Source organism: Dunckerocampus dactyliophorus, chromosome 3 (genome assembly GCF_027744805.1).
Source record: "Dunckerocampus dactyliophorus isolate RoL2022-P2 chromosome 3, RoL_Ddac_1.1, whole genome shotgun sequence".
NCBI lineage: Eukaryota > Metazoa > Chordata > Actinopteri > Syngnathiformes > Syngnathidae > Dunckerocampus > Dunckerocampus dactyliophorus.
In genome coordinates this window covers 31,348,676-31,367,270 of record NC_072821.1, presented here as the reverse complement: position 1 = coordinate 31,367,270, position 18,595 = coordinate 31,348,676, and the positions used below count along the sequence as shown (strand labels likewise).

The following is an 18,595-nucleotide window of genomic DNA, read 5'->3' as shown; positions in this document are numbered from 1 at the left end:
GTTATATTGTTTGTATATTATTGATGGTTAGTATGATTGTTACATGATCGTGGTGGTGAAGTCCCTACTGAGGTCCCAGGTATGTAAATGCACCGGCCGCCACTGGTCAGCATAGACGAATTGTGGACATAAGCAGGTTCCGCTGTACCGTTATGAAAAAAGCTGTGACCTTATGTCCCCACCCTCCCCCCGGCCTTTCTCACCAACGCTGAAGAACTGGTCTTCCAGCAAAGCGGTGACTTCGGTCTCCAGTGGAATGGGATCACACAGAAGGATATCTTTCCCTGCCACCTCGCACTCATACCCGTCATCAAATCGCAGGCGGAATCTGCCCTCCCCGGGATCTTTCACGATGCGGCCCGAGTAGAAGTAACCATTGGAAGACCACTTGGCTACCACTCGCAGTCCCACAAAGCTACTTCCAGCCAAGTTCGCCTCCCCTGGGGATGACCGGAGGGAGTGGGCGTGGCAGGGGACGTCAGCATCAGTGGGGCTGGCTGGGAGGCGTGGGGGGTGTACGCGGGAGTAAGGCTCATCGTCTGAGGAGGACAGGTGAGTACCGAGCCGTGGCAGGGAGCTAGCGTCTCCTCCCCTGGAAGAGTGAGAAGGTTCAATCAAACGAATGACGGAAACACACGGCAAACATGAAGTAGGTTAGTTAGAAGAAGAAAAGTGTTAAGATTAAAGCAGTCATGCAGGTTCCCTCGCTTTATCTTAGCTGCGTTTGTGGGTTACTTTGCATGCTTGGCGAGCCTCAGGGAGGACTCACCTGGACGGGGGTCGGCCACGTCTCGCCCGTCCTCTGAGGGTGAGCGAAGCTACAGCCCCGGACCCAAGGATACCATAACCCCTGTCCTTTGTGACCACCGACCCTGCCCCTTGACCCCTATGACCCCTCTGTTTCTGCCCACCTCCCCTTCTGGGACTGCGGACACACAGAGGGGACGAATGGAGCCGATCAAGTTGCGTCAGATATCGATCTGAGGGCACCCCCATCGTGACGGGGGTGACGAATGGCCCCAGATTGATGCCTGACGCGACCTGCACCCATGATCAGTGACCCGTGAAAGATTAAGGTTAGTCAAAGAAGAAGTGACACAGGAAAAGGCAAAGATTGGCTGAAACTATGCAAGAGAAGAAATAAGATATAGTGGAACCCGCCTAAGTCGACATCTCTTGGATTGGCTGTCGACATAAATGGGTGTCGACATGACCATGTTGACCATGTGCATATCTTTCTTCCAGTGGCTAACAATAAATGATAAATGTGTGCATTTTGTTAGCTGCTGTGGTACAATCCAGGTTACATGATTTTATTTTGAAGCTCACTGAACAGGAAGTCAAGTCACATCGTGTAACGGGTAATCAAATTAATTACTATTTCAAACGTTACATGCAATGCAGTGTGTGATTATGCACCCATTGAGTCGATTCTTTTGAGCGGCTCTTTTATGTGAAGGATGAAAACACATTTGCAGATACAAGAATATACAGTGGAACCTTGGTTAAAGTCATTAATTTGTTCCAGAAGGTCCAACTCAAACCGAATCAAATATTCCCATGAGAAATAATGTAAATCCAATTATATTCAATTCCAGAAAGTCAAAAATGTTAACACAAAACACATTTTTATAATTCTACGCTTATAGTTTAACATGCAGAGAACTTGCATGAAGCGAGATCCACACAGACACCACCTTGGTGTTTTGCTATGAGTTATTTCTTGAATTCAACAGTGTTTCTAACCTTCTTTATCAAAATGCTGACACTTGCAACTTTCCTTGGCTCCAGTGTGGGTTATTTTGCAGCCGTGATCAATAAGAAAAGCAGAGAACTGTGTTAGTTAGCAAAGAACTACAGTGAACTGCTGATGATGTCATAGATGGGCAACGGAGAGGACTTCCGCTTCCTCTTTCCATGTCGTAGCAAGCTAATAGGCTGCTAATAAGAACGTTTTGTGCTACAAATACACATAACAGGAAAATGTATGCTAACCAAGGCAAAATTTTGCAGTAAATTTCAACCAAAAAATACACTAACTGGGGCGTATGCAAACCAAGGTTCCACTGTGCGATATAAGAACAAGCCGTTTTGGGAATCGGTTCTCATTGTTCACTTAAAACCATACATGCACCGATTTTCTTGGACATGCACTACTTCAGCGTCATTGATGAAAAGTGTTTGTCTGTTGTGAGCCACTAACAAAGCTAATCAAAAACATTTGACATATTTGATGTTTGGGTTTTTTTTACGCAATTAACGCAATAATTACTTTCCCTGGTAACAACGGTAATTGCATTTATGAAGGAGTAATTGTCATGTCATGTCTTTGGGTCAAAGACAGTAGTTTCATGTGATTTTTGGGTCGGTTTAAAATGTGTAAATAAGATCATCGTTGGTACATAAATATGGTAAGTTAAAAATGTATGGTAAAAATATTTTAAAAGATATGGCTGTAAAGTTAAAGTGAGGCGTCTTCCCAGGATCGTTTCAGTGACAGTAAGAGTGAGAGCTCTTCTCGCCATGAGACAATCTTTGACAATTTTCTTCTTTTGGTGAAGCACAAGCTGCAGTGATGGAAATTTCGTCTCCTTTTAAAGAGCCGGTTCTTTTGGCTTGGCTCACTAAAAAGAGCCGGCTCTTTCGGCTCCCAAATAGCACCTCCAATTTTTTTGTTTTGTTTCTTAAATTAAATGTATTACCAAATGATGTGTATTGTGTAAAATGAATTACTAATGTAAAAAAGTAATTGTAATCAATTGTTTATTACTGAAATGGATTTATTTTAACCTCAATGAGCAGCTACAAAAATATGTTATGTTATATTATAAATAAAATACAAAAACAAAGACCCATCTCTATAGACAAATTAGGTCAAAATAGGTCAAATCAACTTCATGCAAATTTCTCACGAACGAATCGACTCTAAGAGCACCACAGCGTGTGCTTAACCTCGCTCCTTCCACTGCTCAGTGTGGACACAGCGACGCCGCCACACATCGTGTGACCAATGACTTTCGCCTTTAACAGAAAAAAAAGACGAGGAAAAAACAAAATCTCCTCCCGATTGGCTCCCAACAACGCGAGCTGGCTCCTGTCATTCATTTCAAAGAGTCGCCTCTTATAGCCAATTCATTCGCGACCGACACATCACAAACAAGCTAGCAACGGCTGAAACAAAGTATGAAAAAGCTCATAAACACGTTGTATTTGTTCTAAAACACTTGCGCCTCGGGAAACGTCTTTCTGAGCATGTATGTGTACAAAGCACTTTAAATAGCAATCACAAATGTTCCTAAATCATTACTTGGAATACGTTTGTAAACTCAGTGTGCTGTTAGCTGTTAGTAATGTATCTCTTGTGTTTTGGCTAGCTACTTGTGTTTAGCATATTAAATACACATTTGTGTACACAGTTTTCTTTATTGGTTCACTGGCTGTCTCGCAGCATACAGTCTGTGAGGAAAGCAAAGTAATTCTGTTACTAATTACATTTTTAAGAAAGTATCTCGTAACTATAACTAATGACTTTATTAAAGTAATTTGCCCAACACTGCAAGTAAAAGCCCTTGACTTCTATCTACCATTTAGTGAGTGCACACACACACGACGTGTACCACAAAAGAAGAAAGGATCTTTGGTCCTATACCAAAGTTTTGAAGGTAAGTGGCAGATCCAATATAAGATCACATCGACACAAACGGGTCTACATTTCATAGAAATCACCGCTTTGGGTGTAAAATGTTATGTCGGTCTCCCAAAAGCGGTCAACCATGTATGCCGACGTCAGCTTTTAGGACTTGTTGAGTTGGTCGACTTAGACGGGTTGTCGTCATGAACCGGATCTACTGTACAGGAAGATGAAAGATGTGCAGAGCGGAGAGGGAGAAGTACCTGATGGATCTGGCACCTCGGCTGGGGGGCATGATGAACTCTGGCCGAGAGAGGCCTGTGGTGCTGCTGGCACCTCCGGAACTGTGTTGCAGGCTGGAGGCCTTGGATGACAAGGAACTGATGTCGCCGAGGTCACCTGAGGTTAGGGAGCTGCTGCCGGTGTGGCATTGGGAAACGTCGCTGTCCAACACTTGACAGTCCACCACTGGGTCCTCGCTCTCCTAAGAACAAGCACACGCTCATTACCTCCGCCAAGCACGAAAACAAGAGGTATTTTTCCCCACCCTTGTTAGCATGTTAGATACGACAGCTGGACTGCACAAAAACTGATGCCAGTGGTTCCCATACAGAATATGAAACTGAACACCTCTTATGACACAAACCGAAAAGATGCTTTACCTGTCCACACACAACCACTGAGTTTTGCGTCATGGCCAATTTTGCAAATTAGATGTAGTCATCTAGCATCTTTTTACGTTTTAATGCTGAAAAGTAAAGCTCCATGAAGGTAAAATACTTGTGGGTAAAAAACATTATTGTGAAACATTATTGATTACCTCGGTGACTTTGCGGTCCACCTCTTTGCCATCTTCATAATAGACATCTGTAATGATCCGTGTGATGGTGGTTCGTACTTCCTGGATGGTGCGCACGTGCCTGCGATGGGAGGGGCCAGCAGTTCTTTTCAAGGGAGGGTTCTGGGGTTTGTGGAAAGCACACTATTAGCGATAAGGAAAGTTATGAAAAACGTCATCTGATGTTAGTCTTCTTGCACTGATGCATCAGAGCTGCTCTATTTATCAACCACAAATCATTTAAATAAATCAGGGATGACTTTTTTTTTTAATCTGCCCTCTACACATTTTAAAAATACAATTTAGAAGAAAAACTAGCATAAACAAGTAAAATTGAAAAATAACATGAGTTTTTATGAGAATAAAGTAGAAATGTTACAATAATGTCATAATATTATTCAAAAAAATTGTAACATGACAACAAAAAATTGCACGAGCTTTACGTCACACCACTATGAGATAAAATGTCATTTTCACAATCATTTTTGAAATATTAGTGACAAAACAACAAGTTGCTATTATTGGAAAAGGTTTTTTTTTGCAAGAATAAAGTCAAAATATTATGGGAACAAAGTCACAGTTGGAATATTTGTAAAATTGAAAAACAGCTAAAATGGAAAAAGTGGAGCAAAAGTACTCATTTCACTTTGTCACCTTTAACACAAAGCTGAGACGCAGGCTGTTTTTCCTTTAAACATATATAACTTGTCAGCATATCTACATGGGGTGGTTTACAAAATGTGAAATATCAAAAGTGGCACCCGTATCGTTTAATTTTACTGTATGCGGCCCTCGCTGGGAAAAGTTTGGACACCCCTGAAATAAATCAACATTTAAGCCTCCAAATAAGGTTTTAGTGAGACATAAATGTGGGTACAATGACTCCCAAACCTTGCTGGATGTGCTGGCAGGGATGGTGTTGTCTAAGGACTGCTTAGAGGCGTCCTTGTGGTTTGGGTTGGACAGCACTGTTGCATGCCGCTCCTGGCCTCGTGGTTCCGGTGCAACCTCGAGTGGCTCTGCCAACACTTCCTGTTGTGAAGCCTCTGACTGGCTGTTGGGGAGGCTGTTACCTCCTTGCAATGGCGCCTGAGTGGTTCTCTGTGCGAACGGCTCCCCCCTAGAGAAACGTGGAAAAAATGTTACAGAAGTCCTCAAAAACTAATGTTAAAGGGGAAACAGCTTTTGAACAATTCAAAATAACACTCAATTTTGGTACAAAACCCATCCTATTACGTAGAAGGCTGACGTTACAAGAAAATTAAAGGTGTAGAAAAGGCACAGCCAGAGTGCAGACCTAAATCGAATAGAACATCAGTGGCAGTGTTTCCCATACACTTAACAGTATTTGTGGCGGCCCGCCATGAATAGATTTGGACTACCATGAATAGATTTGACACTACCTGTTAACCTTTGCTCATCAATACATTATAATGGGACTGTCTGTGAATGTAGCTTGCCATTTCAACTCCGTACAGTCGATGGTCTGCCAGAGAATAAGAAGACGTAGCAGGAGGGATCAGTCTGGCCAACTTTGTTGCTATATTTAGTATATATTTGGTATTCAGACCCCTCGATATTCTGTTTTTCAAAACAGCGGCTAGTCTTATGCTGTTGTACGCCCCCTGCCCCCCGGTCATGCTTGTGACATAAGAAAAAAAACACAAAAAAGCGACTTGACTTGCCAGAGAGAAGTGAGAAGGTACTGAAGCACTTCCAGTATTTTTTATTGTCATTCCGACCTTCCGTACCTTGGCGAGTGTATTTCTTTTTTTTAGATGAGAGCTGCCTCTTGGATGATTGAGCTAGAATTTGGGTACAAGCTGCTAGTTAACGGCAGGCATAGCCGAGGACAGCTACAGTATGTGGGGGCTTCTGTCAATGTGACCATGACTGAAGAGCTAGCAGCGCTAGCATTAGCGGCGCACTAGCTAGTATTCAATAAAACATATGTACATTGTAGGGATCTAATTTACCTTAATTATTATTTATTTTGTAAAACTATGACATGAACAACATCAAATTAAAAGCACTAAATGAATACAGAGCCACCATCTACCGGTACGAGCCTGGACTTGTTTTTCAGAGAGGGTGTGTACCACAAATATGCACATTAGTACTCAATAAGGTCATCAAATCTTACCTTTATGCATTCCCACATAGCATCAGCATTTGGGAGCAAATATGAGGTGAAAGAAAAAGCGTAAAAATGCAGTAGTCTGTGTGAGTTTCTCTTGGAGATGAATAAAGTACAGTATCTACAGTATCTTTGTGTACAGCGCGTGAGAACGAGAAAAGGCGCATTCAAGGAAAGCCAAAGTGGGACAAATCGCTGCTTGCGTTAAACATTCACAAACCGGGGGATTTCTAACTGTATATTATTTTTGAATAAAATATGGCTCGTATTTCCAAAATTGATATCTCTTTACATAAAATTGTCTAGTTATCGTTGTAGTTGCGCATCAAATCGTTTACCACAAAGAGATTTACATCCCTACTTATTATAGCTAAAAACTTATTTCATTTGCGATTAAATGTGATTAATTATGATCATTATAAAATTATAAAATTATAAAAAAAATACGATTAAATATTTTAAATCGATTGACAGTCCTAATTTCTAAACATTTTTGTTTTGCTTTTCATGTTCTGTGCCCATTTTTCGGTTACGGCCAGTTATGCAAATAAGACCCCTCCGCCCCAACAAAAAGCTGAAATATCCTCAGTATATGCTACAGTGGGACCCGTTTAAGTCGACACCTCTCGGACTGTCGACATAACAGGAAACAGCCATTGCTTCTCTCCAATTTTATGTCGCGGTCGACTATTTATGTCACCTTAAGCGGGCACTTTGAAGTAATAAGGAGAAGGCCATGGATGAGTTGGTCAGTTTATTTGTCAACATAAACAAGGTAGACTGAAACAGGTTCCACAGCACAGGTGTGGGCTGAGTTTCTATAGCTGTATGTTATTTAAAGTACTCTGTTAAAAAAAACATCAATGTGCAGACGCAAAAGGAAACTACTATTGAGGATGGTCCAAGTACATATGCTTAAAATAACCATATACCCCACGGTCTGACACCAAAAGTAGGTCTTTCATTCTTCATCACACACACGACCCATTTCTGTCTACTAAAATACATTACAACAAGGGAATGCAAACATCGGTGAGTCAAACGAACATCCAACATGTACTATGCCTGAAAGACACAGCAAGTATGTACAGTAATGGCCAAAGCTATAGAAACCATAGAAAACCTGTTTACAACATTCCAAATATGTTTTTTAAAGATTATTAGAGCCCTCTAAACATGAAATAACACCCCTATAGTCTCCTTTACACTCGTATTACCAAATATAGTAGACACAATAAGAGAAAAGACATAAAAAAGCCTCATGCGTGTGCGTTGCTGTGAATGTGTTCTCTGGGGGAGATGAGTGTGGGTTCAGATTGTTCCAGTGATCAAGTCTGGTGCTTGTGTGTCTCACCAAACATTACAGTAACATTACTGACACCTAGTGACCAGTGTAGAATACTACATATCATCACAATGTCTTGAATGAGTCTTCAGAATGCCTTATATGTAGTTTACTTCATTTTGACATTTTATGCTTGAAAACGCTTACTTTAGTAGTAGTAAATTGAACAAATAATAAACACAAGATAAAAACGCAACAAGAAGGTAGCAAGAAGGTAGAACGTAGGAAAATGTATTATATTTTTAAAAAACCATGATAGAGTGACACCGTGAAACTCAAAGCGCTAAATGGCGAGGGATTACTGTACACCCAATAAAATGGTTGAGTATTGGTTATTATATTCAAAAAGGAAATTAGGATAAAAGCTCATCTTTGTACCGTGTGTTGCCTGTACCGCGAGGAAACCAATAGACGCTTACCTCAGAGGTGTGCTGTTGCCTTCATTCAGGTGTCTGTCATCCTCCGCCTCCTGCTGCCGGTGCACCTGCCGCACACGACTGAACACAGAGGGACTGCTGGGACAAAACACACAAGGACATCAGACAAATCTATAAATCATAATGATCATATCAGGCATGCTTTTGAATGAAAAAAAAAACTCTAATCAATCCAAAAATTAGGCACACCTCCACGATCGAATGATATTCAATACAAGAGCTGTATCCAAATACAGTTTGATAGTTTTGATTAAGACATGATTAGTTGAACTATTATGTGTGTGTATGTTATAGGACTTACAAGTTTACGTAATGTAATCTCATCACATTCATTTGGAGCCTTTGACGATTTATTTGAGTGTTCTTTTTCCACGGTGGAATGACTATACGACATACATCTTCAAGGATTTCGGAGCACAAGTTTGAAAATCACTTGCATTTTCTCCCTTTTACATGGGGTCAAAATTAACTAACTGCCAACAATTTTCGATTAATTCCTCTCTGAAAGTGCCAATCAAAACAGAACATTACAGGTGGTCCTCGCATAACGAACAATTTCCAATCCTAAACTGGAAATACCTAAAAGCCTAATTAACTCCTAAATCACTCACACTGTACACAGAACATACTTTTATCCCTGTGGTTGTCTTGCTGGCCTTTCTATATCTTCTTAAAATACTGTCCCAGGCTAGTCTGGAAGAATAACCTCCTCTTCTCCTCCCAGATCTCCTTGTAACAGCACACAGAATCCGTGAGCCCCTCTAGCATTAATAATCTGAATCCATAAAGATTCCTTCCTCTACAACTACACTTTTTCCACCCCAAACATATAAGAACACTACCACGGGCTAGCATGTTACCAGTAGTGGTTGTAAACAACAGACTGAACAAATAAATATTCAGATTTGTCACAATTCGAGGTTAAGCTTTGTAATAATTTTCTTTTGGCTTAAATAAAATGACTGGAGGCCATGTCTTTCACTCACCACCGTCTCGTGTTCACGTCTCAGAAGCGGTTGACAACAAACATAACTAATGCATGTGCGCGTGTGTGTGTATTAAATGTGGCCTGCAATGTCGGAACAGAGAGGGGGGTGCCAGCACATTCGAAAATTAGCGCCCCCTCCATGCAGTACCTAACCAACCTTTAACAACGGTCGCAACAGTCGAGCGGTTAGGATAAAAAAAGCGGGCAATATTGGTTGCCGTGTCTTCTCTCTCTCAGCTTTTTATGATGGCTTTCCTTTTCCTTGGCGCACTGCCGCTTGTGAGACATAATGAAGTGTAAAAAGCGCAAAAACTCGTCAGCAATGTGATTCTTCCTCAGTGTGGCTGAGCAGGCGAACACTGCATTCTTGTGTTGCACGTGACGTGTATTCTTCCGCCGGCGTGCGCTACAACTAGTTCTCGAGTGAGTCTCTTGTTTACAGACCAAAATTATTTTTTTTTAATTAATTCATGGAAGCCTGTTCGTAGTCACAAAACGACGCAACACGTAACGTCGTAATTATAGTCGTAAACAGAGGACCTGTGAAGGCATATTTCATTAGATCTCATGAGATGGTGAAGCTGTACCAAACAAAGTCAAACAAAATCTGACAATCTCAAGGCTAACACTGGGGAAAAAAAATGTTTCTTTTCATTCACAATACCTAAAAAAAAAAAAAAAAAAAAAAGAGGCAGTTAATGTGAATATGAAGAGACAAAAAAATCATACCTGGTTACAGCCTTGGCAACTGCAGTCACCTTGGCAACAGATTCATCATCTTCTGATAGTGCTGGTTCTGCAGAGGAAGGGTTTTGTTATTGAGGAAGTAACGTGTGCACGCAGCATCTCCATGGACACCATCCTGGACAAACGGCTTACTCTGCAAGCTGAAACGTTCCGAGCTTCCCTCCTCAACCGGGGTCACCAACTTCATCCTGAGACTCAGCTTACTATCCCCCTTGTCTGCAGCGTCCTCCGCTGGGGCAACGTCTGCCATCACCACATCAGCGCTGACACCACCGGCAACATTCGACTTCCCGCAAAAGGCCTCTACATCAAAAGGACAAGGAATAAGCCGATGCTCGTCTTAAATATCCTTTCACAAAGTGATACGGCGTTTGGGTTTTCTCGCCACTCCAGGATGCCTTTGACAGAAACGCACCGATGGGAGTGCTGTGTCTAGGCGTCCCCTTCAGTTGGTTGATTAGAGGCGGCGTAGCTCCAACAGCAGGCACAATCAACTCCCCTTCTTTAGGAAGTGTGAAATGGAAGGAAATGTCTGTGTAAGAAAAGCATAAGAATCAAATTACATCCATCTCTCTCTTTCTCTCGAATTTCGCAGCTTCACTCTGTTTTTCAAAAGATATTACTAAATTGTTGCTGTTTCGTGGTTGACTACGGCCCATTATTAGTCAAAAGAACATGCACGTTTGAGCAAAATGTAAGTATTTTAGGCCTACATGAAGCATTTTCAAGCATAGAATTGACAAAATGAACTAAAATACAAATATAAGACATTCAGAAAATGCACTGAAAGACTGTAGAATTGCCAGCAATGTTACATTGATGAGACAATAGTCACAGCAGGAAGTAACAAAGAACTCTCCCAATGCTAACATGTGTGAGTCTATATTACAGTATGTCTTATTTTATATCTACTATATTGGGTAATACGTGTGTAAAAGTGACTATGAGGTGTTATTTCATGTCTAGAGGGCTCTAGTAATGTTAAAAACCGTAATTAGAAGGTTGTAAACAAGTTTTCTATGCCTCAACTACAAAAATATTCCATTTATAAAAAAGGAATCCCACTTCATGGATTGACTTGACGCATAGACGCTTGCATGCTGAAGATGTTTTACAGTAGGTTCAACAGTTCATGACACATCTTGTTCGGCAGGGGTGTCATGACATTTATTTTTTAGCTTTAGTTTTAAACATGTCTAAAAATAATTATTTGTCCAAAATATTTTTTTTTAAAGTATCCTTTTCACAAAAGATGTTTTTTCTGTTCAGGAACTCTACAACTAACTATAATTTGACATCTTTACAAATAAATAATGTACTTTACTATTTTTTTTTTTGGGGGGGGGGGGGGTTAATTTGAAAATTCCTAAAAAAAAAAACTGGCTGGTGGTCCAATACATTTGTTGAGCACTGTAGGTCAACATTTGCATGTGTAACAGTGGCCACCCGCGCAATTGGGCCAAGCACCCGCCGGGGCACAAACCCGAGTCTGCCGATCCCCACTAAAAGAGCTGAGCAGTGCTAGCTGACGAGCTAAAAGCCCGAGCTGTCAACTCATCATCCAACGCAGCTTTTTATTTTTATTTTGCCTATCAGCCACAATTCTTATGTGAAACATGAACACACATATTTCCCTTTTCTGTGGTTTCTAAAGAGAGAAAAACAGCTAGCATGAGGCAGTTAACAATGCACGTAATGGGATACACCTATTTCAACTTTAAAGTCCTCTAAAAAAATATATATATTTTTTTTAAACTCCACAAAACACCAACAATGTTCCATTTAAATAACGTGACCCGCATATTAACCAAGCTACAGCGACATTGTTATTGTAGGAGCTAACACCAACACCACAACAAGAACTACTTTCCTGGTTTAGTGACACAGCACATTGCTTACAGCACCACTCGGGCCACTACCAAGAGGTAACGTTAGCTACTGGAGCTGCTGCATCGTCTGTGTGTATGGAAAAGTTCATGCTCGGTTACAAACCATGCCTCGCACGTGTATAGTAGAAGGTTGTGGCAGTGAGCTGAAAAGTTGGTCAACGTTGAGATTCCACATGCTGTCAACTAACATCCGGACGGACTGAAGCAGTGCATACTGGCTGTCAACTTAGACCTGACGACTTCGCTAGGAAGCCTCAGCTAGATGCTCGCTTGCTCTCAGCATTTTTTTTTATGTTGACATTTTTACTATGTTGAATTTACCAGCTCAATGGGAAGCACAAGTCTTGTGCTGAAAGATACAGCCATCCCATCAGTCGGCATCCCAGTGAGATGGCAAGTGACTGTTTTATTATGCTCTTATTTCGTCCATGAAACATTTACGCTACGAGAATGGCTTGGGGTTTCACTACAGCTAGATGTGCCTAGCACCCAGCAACGTTATTCTCTGCCTGGGGGGAGTAAAAGTAAAAAGTACTAGTCGGCAGCGGCGGCTCTGCCAAAGTCTGCCATGATTAGTAATAGCAAACGCTCTGTCTTTGTGCTGCTGTTGTTAACAGAAGTAGCATTTGATGCTACGGGCTCTGTGAAATCAATGCGCCCGGGAAGGTTCCGCTAATACTTAAAATGGCCAAAATACAACAAAACACTAAGTATTACACGTTATCATGAATTTGCCTGTTACTACAGGGTCACAATGTGTAAATAAAAACAAAAAACATTGTTGGAGGTGTTTTAATAGAGGGCTTTATAGGCAGACTAGGGGAATCCCAAGTGCATTGTGAGCTGCGTCATGCTAGCAGTTCCTCTCTCTTTAGAACACACAGAAAAGGGAGAGACGTGTGTTCATGTCTTACATAAGGACTGTGGATGATGGGCAAAATTTTCAAAAAATTGCAGTTTTCCATGAAGGCGTCTGGGAGTGATGTTTACCAACGAACTTTGCCACAGCTGGCATCCATTACATGTGCCATGCTAATTTTTTTCTCACTACTTTTTTCTTTTCTTTTCTTTTCTTCTCATTGTAGCAGTTTGGACTTAAAGTCTTTCATTGTATTCTTTGAATATGACATAAAATATGCCCTTAAAAAACAAGATGTCAGTCCCAAATGGCCCCTGTGCTGCACTTTGGATACCACTGCCCTCCAAAAAATGATGAATGTCCCCTTCCTACCTCCCGAGCTATCACTAAGGCTCTTGTCTCGGAGTTCTTCGTGTTCCGGTGCCACAGCCTCGTGGCCGTTCGTGGATGTCGACACTTTGCCTGGCTGACAACTCGTGCCTTTTAAAAGCTGTGGCGTTGTTTTGGGAGGAGCCTGCGAGTCTCTCTCACTCTCTCCAACCACAACAACGCTCCCATCTCCATCTTCACTCTCCTTTTGGTCAGGGGACCTCCGTTGGCTTTGGGAGACGACTAAAGCCACACCTCCCACCTCCTCCATCGTCACCCCTTCATCCTCAACCTCTGCAGGCTCATTCATTTCCACTTTGTCAGTCTGACTGTTGTTACCCATTCCACATTTCTGTGATGGTGACTGGGTCAGAGTCTTTACAGTTCCTTCTACAACAGACCCCTGGGAGATCACCGACACCTCCATAGGAGAGCTTGACTCTCTGACGCCAGTCTCGCTTCCTTTCGCGGTCACGTCACGTACATTCAAAAGAGTTGTCGGCTGGCTGCAAGCTTTGGAAGTGGTGGCAATTGGTGATTCAGAGGTGACGCCGTTGCACTCTCTCCTCTGTGGAAGCACAGAGTCAGTGGTATCAACATCAGGCGGCTCTTCCGGTTCTTCTATCTGGGTCGCCTGGCTGTCCTCTATGATCTCCTCTGACATCTTCAGGGCAGAGTTGCTGCTCTCCGTGTCCAAGCAGAGCTGCAAAGGTACTGATGAAGGAGATGGTTCCAGTTGAGGAGACGGCGTCTTCTTTTCCGACTGATGTGGACTCTCCTGACTGAGCGTTGGGACAAACACATCCTGGGGAAAAAAAGCACCGGGAAAGACTTGAAAAAGGCATACTGTACACTCGCTAATTTTTCACTGCACTGCCCCTTACTAGGCTCTCTACCCTACCTATAAAACTGTACTGTTCTGACGTCATTCATAGGAAGCCACATCGCAGAAGCATCAGTCAGCAAAAGACAAACAACAATTTATTGTAACTGTATGTTCAAAACGTAGAAACGTGATTCAATCCGCCAACACCATGTTCTTTATCCGTTCCTACATGGAGAGCACTTGAGTACTGTGATGTCTCCAGGCCGCGGCATAGACCGTCCCTTCGCTACACCTCAGCATGTTTGTTGGCCAACGGATTTTTGGGAATTTGAGTAAAGGCTTGCCGCCAGTAAAAAGACAAACTGCTGTAACAAAGTGGAAGCTGTGGATTATAATAAAGCCGAAACTATTACTGTGCAATCCCAACTAAGCAGTTATTATAAATACAGTGGATCCACGCACATTCGTGATTCAGCATTCACCGCCCAGTCAAAAATGTATTTTTTTTTCTCCAAAAATAGGCTGTTTTTACAAGTCATGCAGGTGTACCAAATGAAAGGCTGGAGTGGTGGTGATCTAATTGATAAATGGATGGATTCAAAATAACATCACATGAATTAAGTAGATCTGTTACATAGCAATTATGAGTCAAAGAGGATTTCAAATGCGATACATACGTGTGAGAACTCTGGCTGAGAGGGTAAAGAGAGAGGTCGCTCCAAAACAAAACCAGGAGAATTCTGGGATACAGGAGTTGAGGTGGGTGGCTGAGGTTTAGCGGAGGCGTCCGCTTCTCTCTGCGCTTCTTTTTTTAGGCCAGCTCGCTCCTCTGGAGGCTGCCAAGCATCCATTGGCTCGTCGGCACCTGACAAAGCACACATTACCTGTAAAAAGTCTGGACTTCCTTTATTGAAATTCAAAACGGAATTTTGTGTTACCCTGCTGGCTCCCTGCTCCTGTTGGTGAGTTGGGTACAATTAGCGGGATGTGGGGGAAGTTGTCTGGGGTCGGGGCGACATAATCAACAGAGCTTCTGGGGAGTGGGGGTGGGGACGGGGAAATGTGCAAAGAGAATTTCAGGGTCATCTATCTGTGCTGTGGCTGCGTGTGTACAATTCTCATGTGACTTACTGGGACAGGCCCTCCTGGGCCAGTGTGCCCTGCTGGGATATATGCAGCAGCCGCAAGCTGTGGGCTGGTGTTGAGGTGGGCTGACCCTGCTGCTCTGGCTCAGACACCGTGCTGTCTACTGCAACATCTGAAATCATGGTTCATCAAGAAAGTCTATGCCGTTTCATCCCAAAAGTACACGGTACAAAAGTGTCCAACCGTTTTCCACCTTGGGTCACATAGTGAAAAAAGGAAGGATGCAAGGGCCACTTTGATATTTTGTAAAGATATGCTAAGAAGTTATATATATTTGAACAAAAACTACTATAATCGTGAAAAAGTGCTTTATTAGTATCAACTTTGCTCTTTTTCTCCCATTTTTGCAGTTTTTTTCCCAATATTTCAAGTTCATTTTTCAATAATCTTTATAAATGTACTTCTTGTAATATTACTTAATATAACTTTATTCCCATATTTTGACTTTTTTCCCCATATTATAGCTTTATCTCCCAACAGCATTTTCCAAAAATGACAACTTTATTTTCTTTTTGTTTGTTTTACTTTTTTAAAAGTATTTTTCTTTAATATTTCATTGTTATGATAGTAAAATGACATTATTTTTCCTCATGTTACGAGTTGATTCTTGTAAAATTGTACCTTTTTTTCGTTCCAACTTTTTCAGCTCTTTTTTTAAAATGCTCCAACCATTCCAACGGTCTTTTTGTAAACTTTCATCTAAAAATTATGATTTTATTCCCATAATATTTAGACTTTACTTTCATAACATTCTAACTTTTTCTGCAACCTTATTTACCAAAATATTATGTTATTAGGACCAAAAAAACCCCCCCAAAAAAACAGCCTTGGTCCGCAAATTGCCCTCAGACTGCGCATTGGATAGCCTTGACATTAAAAAAGGGTAACAGTGACAAAAATAATAATGCATCAAAATCAGTGTTGTTGTGAAACAAATTTTAGGAAACATATTGCATATTTTGTGTTTTTGTGATGAAAAAAAAATGTTTTTTTTGAGAAAATGAGCATAAAACATTAAAAAAAAAAACATTTAAAAATGATAAAAACTTTATATCAGCGGATGGATCCGAAGCTGAACTAGTGGTTAAAGCGTTGAAAGTTAAAATAAATAAAAAAGAATAGAAAATTAATGGATGGATAGAATTACACCCTTATGAGTTTTATCATGGATGGTCCTTATGGGTCCTAGTGGGGCTTTTCTGAAAAAAACTGCAATAGCGCCAAAAATAATAATGCAGCAAAATCAATGTGGTTGTGGATTATTGACCTATGGAAGGCTCTAATTACCTCATATAAATATTTCCACTTTGAAACAATTTTTTGGGAAATATTGCATATTTTGTGTTTTTGCGATGAAAAAAAAATTGTTTTTTTTTACAAAATGGACAGAAAACATAAAAAAAGACACTTAAAAATTATAAAAACTTTACATCAGCGGATAGATCTGAAGCTGAACTAGAGATTAAAGCGTTGAAAGTAAAAAAAATAAAATAAAAAGATATAAGACTTACTTATAACACTTTGAGTCATTTTACAGCTGAGAGCCTATTTCGCTCTTGTTAACTGAAGGTCTACCAAAGGGTTAATGTGTTGAATAAACAGAACATCAAAGATTGGACACCCCTGCTGTAGACATACCACTCTTGTCGGCGTCAAACATGTCCTGCTGTGACGACATTATCTCACGGTCCTGCTGCTCCAGCTCACCGGGGTCCTGGAGGCACTGGGAGTGTACTAGAGCAGATACGTTCATCTTTTCACCGGACGGGCTGCTGGAGTCCACATCAGATCTGGAGGAGCTATGAAAACATGGATTAATTAAACAGTAAATTCACTTCCAATAAATGGAGAATTTCCTAAATAAGTCGGAGCTATACCTGACTGCTTTGTGATCAGGGTTCTCTGATGTCCCGGTGCTAACATTCTCGTGGGAAGTAGTCAAACTCATATGACCTAATTGGGAGTGCGTCTCATTGACTGCTGGAGGCTTGCTATGGTCATCGCCCACCTGGGTGTTCACTTCGTCAGCAATAAGATCCTGACTCTGAGACAGTGCTAGAAAACCAAACTGTGAGGTTCCCTCTGAAAGACAAGATGGAGATAAATTGCTGCTTTACTTACCCGGAGAGAAATTCAAGCATGCAGTAGCAGTAGTTCAGCAATTCCCAACCTTGAGATGACGCCATTGTCTAATTTACGGTACATAATTGGCCATGACACATGTTCATGTAATGTAAAAATAAAAAATAAATAAATAAATAAAGTTACACATTAAAGACAAATTATTTATTTTATTATTAGTTATTCGTATCGGCATTTCAGCTTTTTCTCATTACATTAAGCCAGCTGTGTCCAAAGTGTGGCCCGGGGGCCATGTGAGACCCACCCGTTTTTTTTTTTTTTTTACTGGCCCGCGGCACATTCTAAAAATATAATTAAACAAGAATGCCAGAAAAAGAACAAAAGCAAGAAAGATTGTAATTTTACGAGTACACCATAATTGTGTGAGGAAAAATAATGTCGTAGAAGCAAAAACGTGACCTATTAAAAAAATACTAATAAGTCGTAATATGAAAAACAATCAAAAAAACGATTCAAGTGTAATTTCTGGAAAATGACGTGGGGGGGAAAAAGTTATAATGTTACGAGAATAAAGTCAAAATATTAGCGGAATAAAGTCATACTACTACGTAATACTAAAGAACATGTAGAAAAAGAAAGTTGAAAAATTTGAAGATTTCAAACAAGAATAAAATAAAAATATGAGGAAATATGTCATTTTACTAGCACAGAGTTTAAATACTAAAGACAAAACGTGATGTTGTTTGTCATTATGTAAAACAAAACAAAATTAAGTTTTTTTTTATTTTGGTAAAATTACATTGGGGAAAAAAAAAGGTATAATATTATGGGAATAAAGTCTAAATAATCTGGGAATAAAGTTCTGATATAATATGATTTATGAGTATTATTAAATACGAGAAGGAGAATTTACAAGAAGAAAAACAGCAGAAATGGAGAAAACAGCTGTAATTTTACTAGAATAAAGTCAAAATAGTAAGAGAAAAAAATCGTATTCTAACAAAAAAAAGTGCAATTTTACAAGAATAAACTCGTAAAATTATCATGAAAAATAATGTCAGTTTAATAGCAGAGTTGAATTATTTAAGATTTTTTAAATTCATCACATGAGATTATGGGAATAAATTCATAATATCACAAGATAAGAAAATTTGCAAAGATTATTTAAGAAGAAAGTTGAAATATTTGGAACATTTCCTGTACCTACATACAGTATATCACAAAGCTGAGATACAGTTTTTTCTTGAAATGTATACACCTGTACAGTAACTTCTTAACATATAGAAGATACCAATGTGGAC

At 40.5% G+C, this 18,595-nt stretch overlaps 1 protein-coding gene across 4 annotated transcripts in view; it reads right to left on the bottom strand.

The window, feature by feature from the left end:
* The window catches only part of tp53bp1 (tumor protein p53 binding protein, 1), an 87,704-nt gene that overhangs the window by 10,549 nt on the left and 58,560 nt on the right, over positions 1 to 18,595 (bottom strand). For 2 of the 4 annotated variants that reach the window (XM_054771789.1, XM_054771790.1), the window contains 15 exons: positions 17,090 to 17,294; positions 16,851 to 17,011; positions 15,198 to 15,324; positions 15,005 to 15,099; positions 14,744 to 14,931; positions 13,244 to 14,045; positions 10,539 to 10,655; positions 10,256 to 10,426; positions 10,106 to 10,172; positions 8,371 to 8,466; positions 5,361 to 5,589; positions 4,452 to 4,592; positions 3,895 to 4,115; positions 770 to 925; positions 204 to 592 (listed from right to left, as the gene is read on the bottom strand). In XM_054771789.1, the coding sequence (XP_054627764.1) occupies positions 204 to 592; positions 770 to 925; positions 3,895 to 4,115; positions 4,452 to 4,592; positions 5,361 to 5,589; positions 8,371 to 8,466; positions 10,106 to 10,172; positions 10,256 to 10,426; positions 10,539 to 10,655; positions 13,244 to 14,045; positions 14,744 to 14,931; positions 15,005 to 15,099; positions 15,198 to 15,324; positions 16,851 to 17,011; positions 17,090 to 17,294 (3,165 nt within the window). The remainder of the gene's footprint in view (positions 1 to 203; positions 593 to 769; positions 926 to 3,894; positions 4,116 to 4,451; positions 4,593 to 5,360; positions 5,590 to 8,370; positions 8,467 to 10,105; positions 10,173 to 10,255; positions 10,427 to 10,538; positions 10,656 to 13,243; positions 14,046 to 14,743; positions 14,932 to 15,004; positions 15,100 to 15,197; positions 15,325 to 16,850; positions 17,012 to 17,089; positions 17,295 to 18,595) is intronic. The other 2 variants (XM_054771792.1, XM_054771791.1) reach the window with 2 other exon arrangements.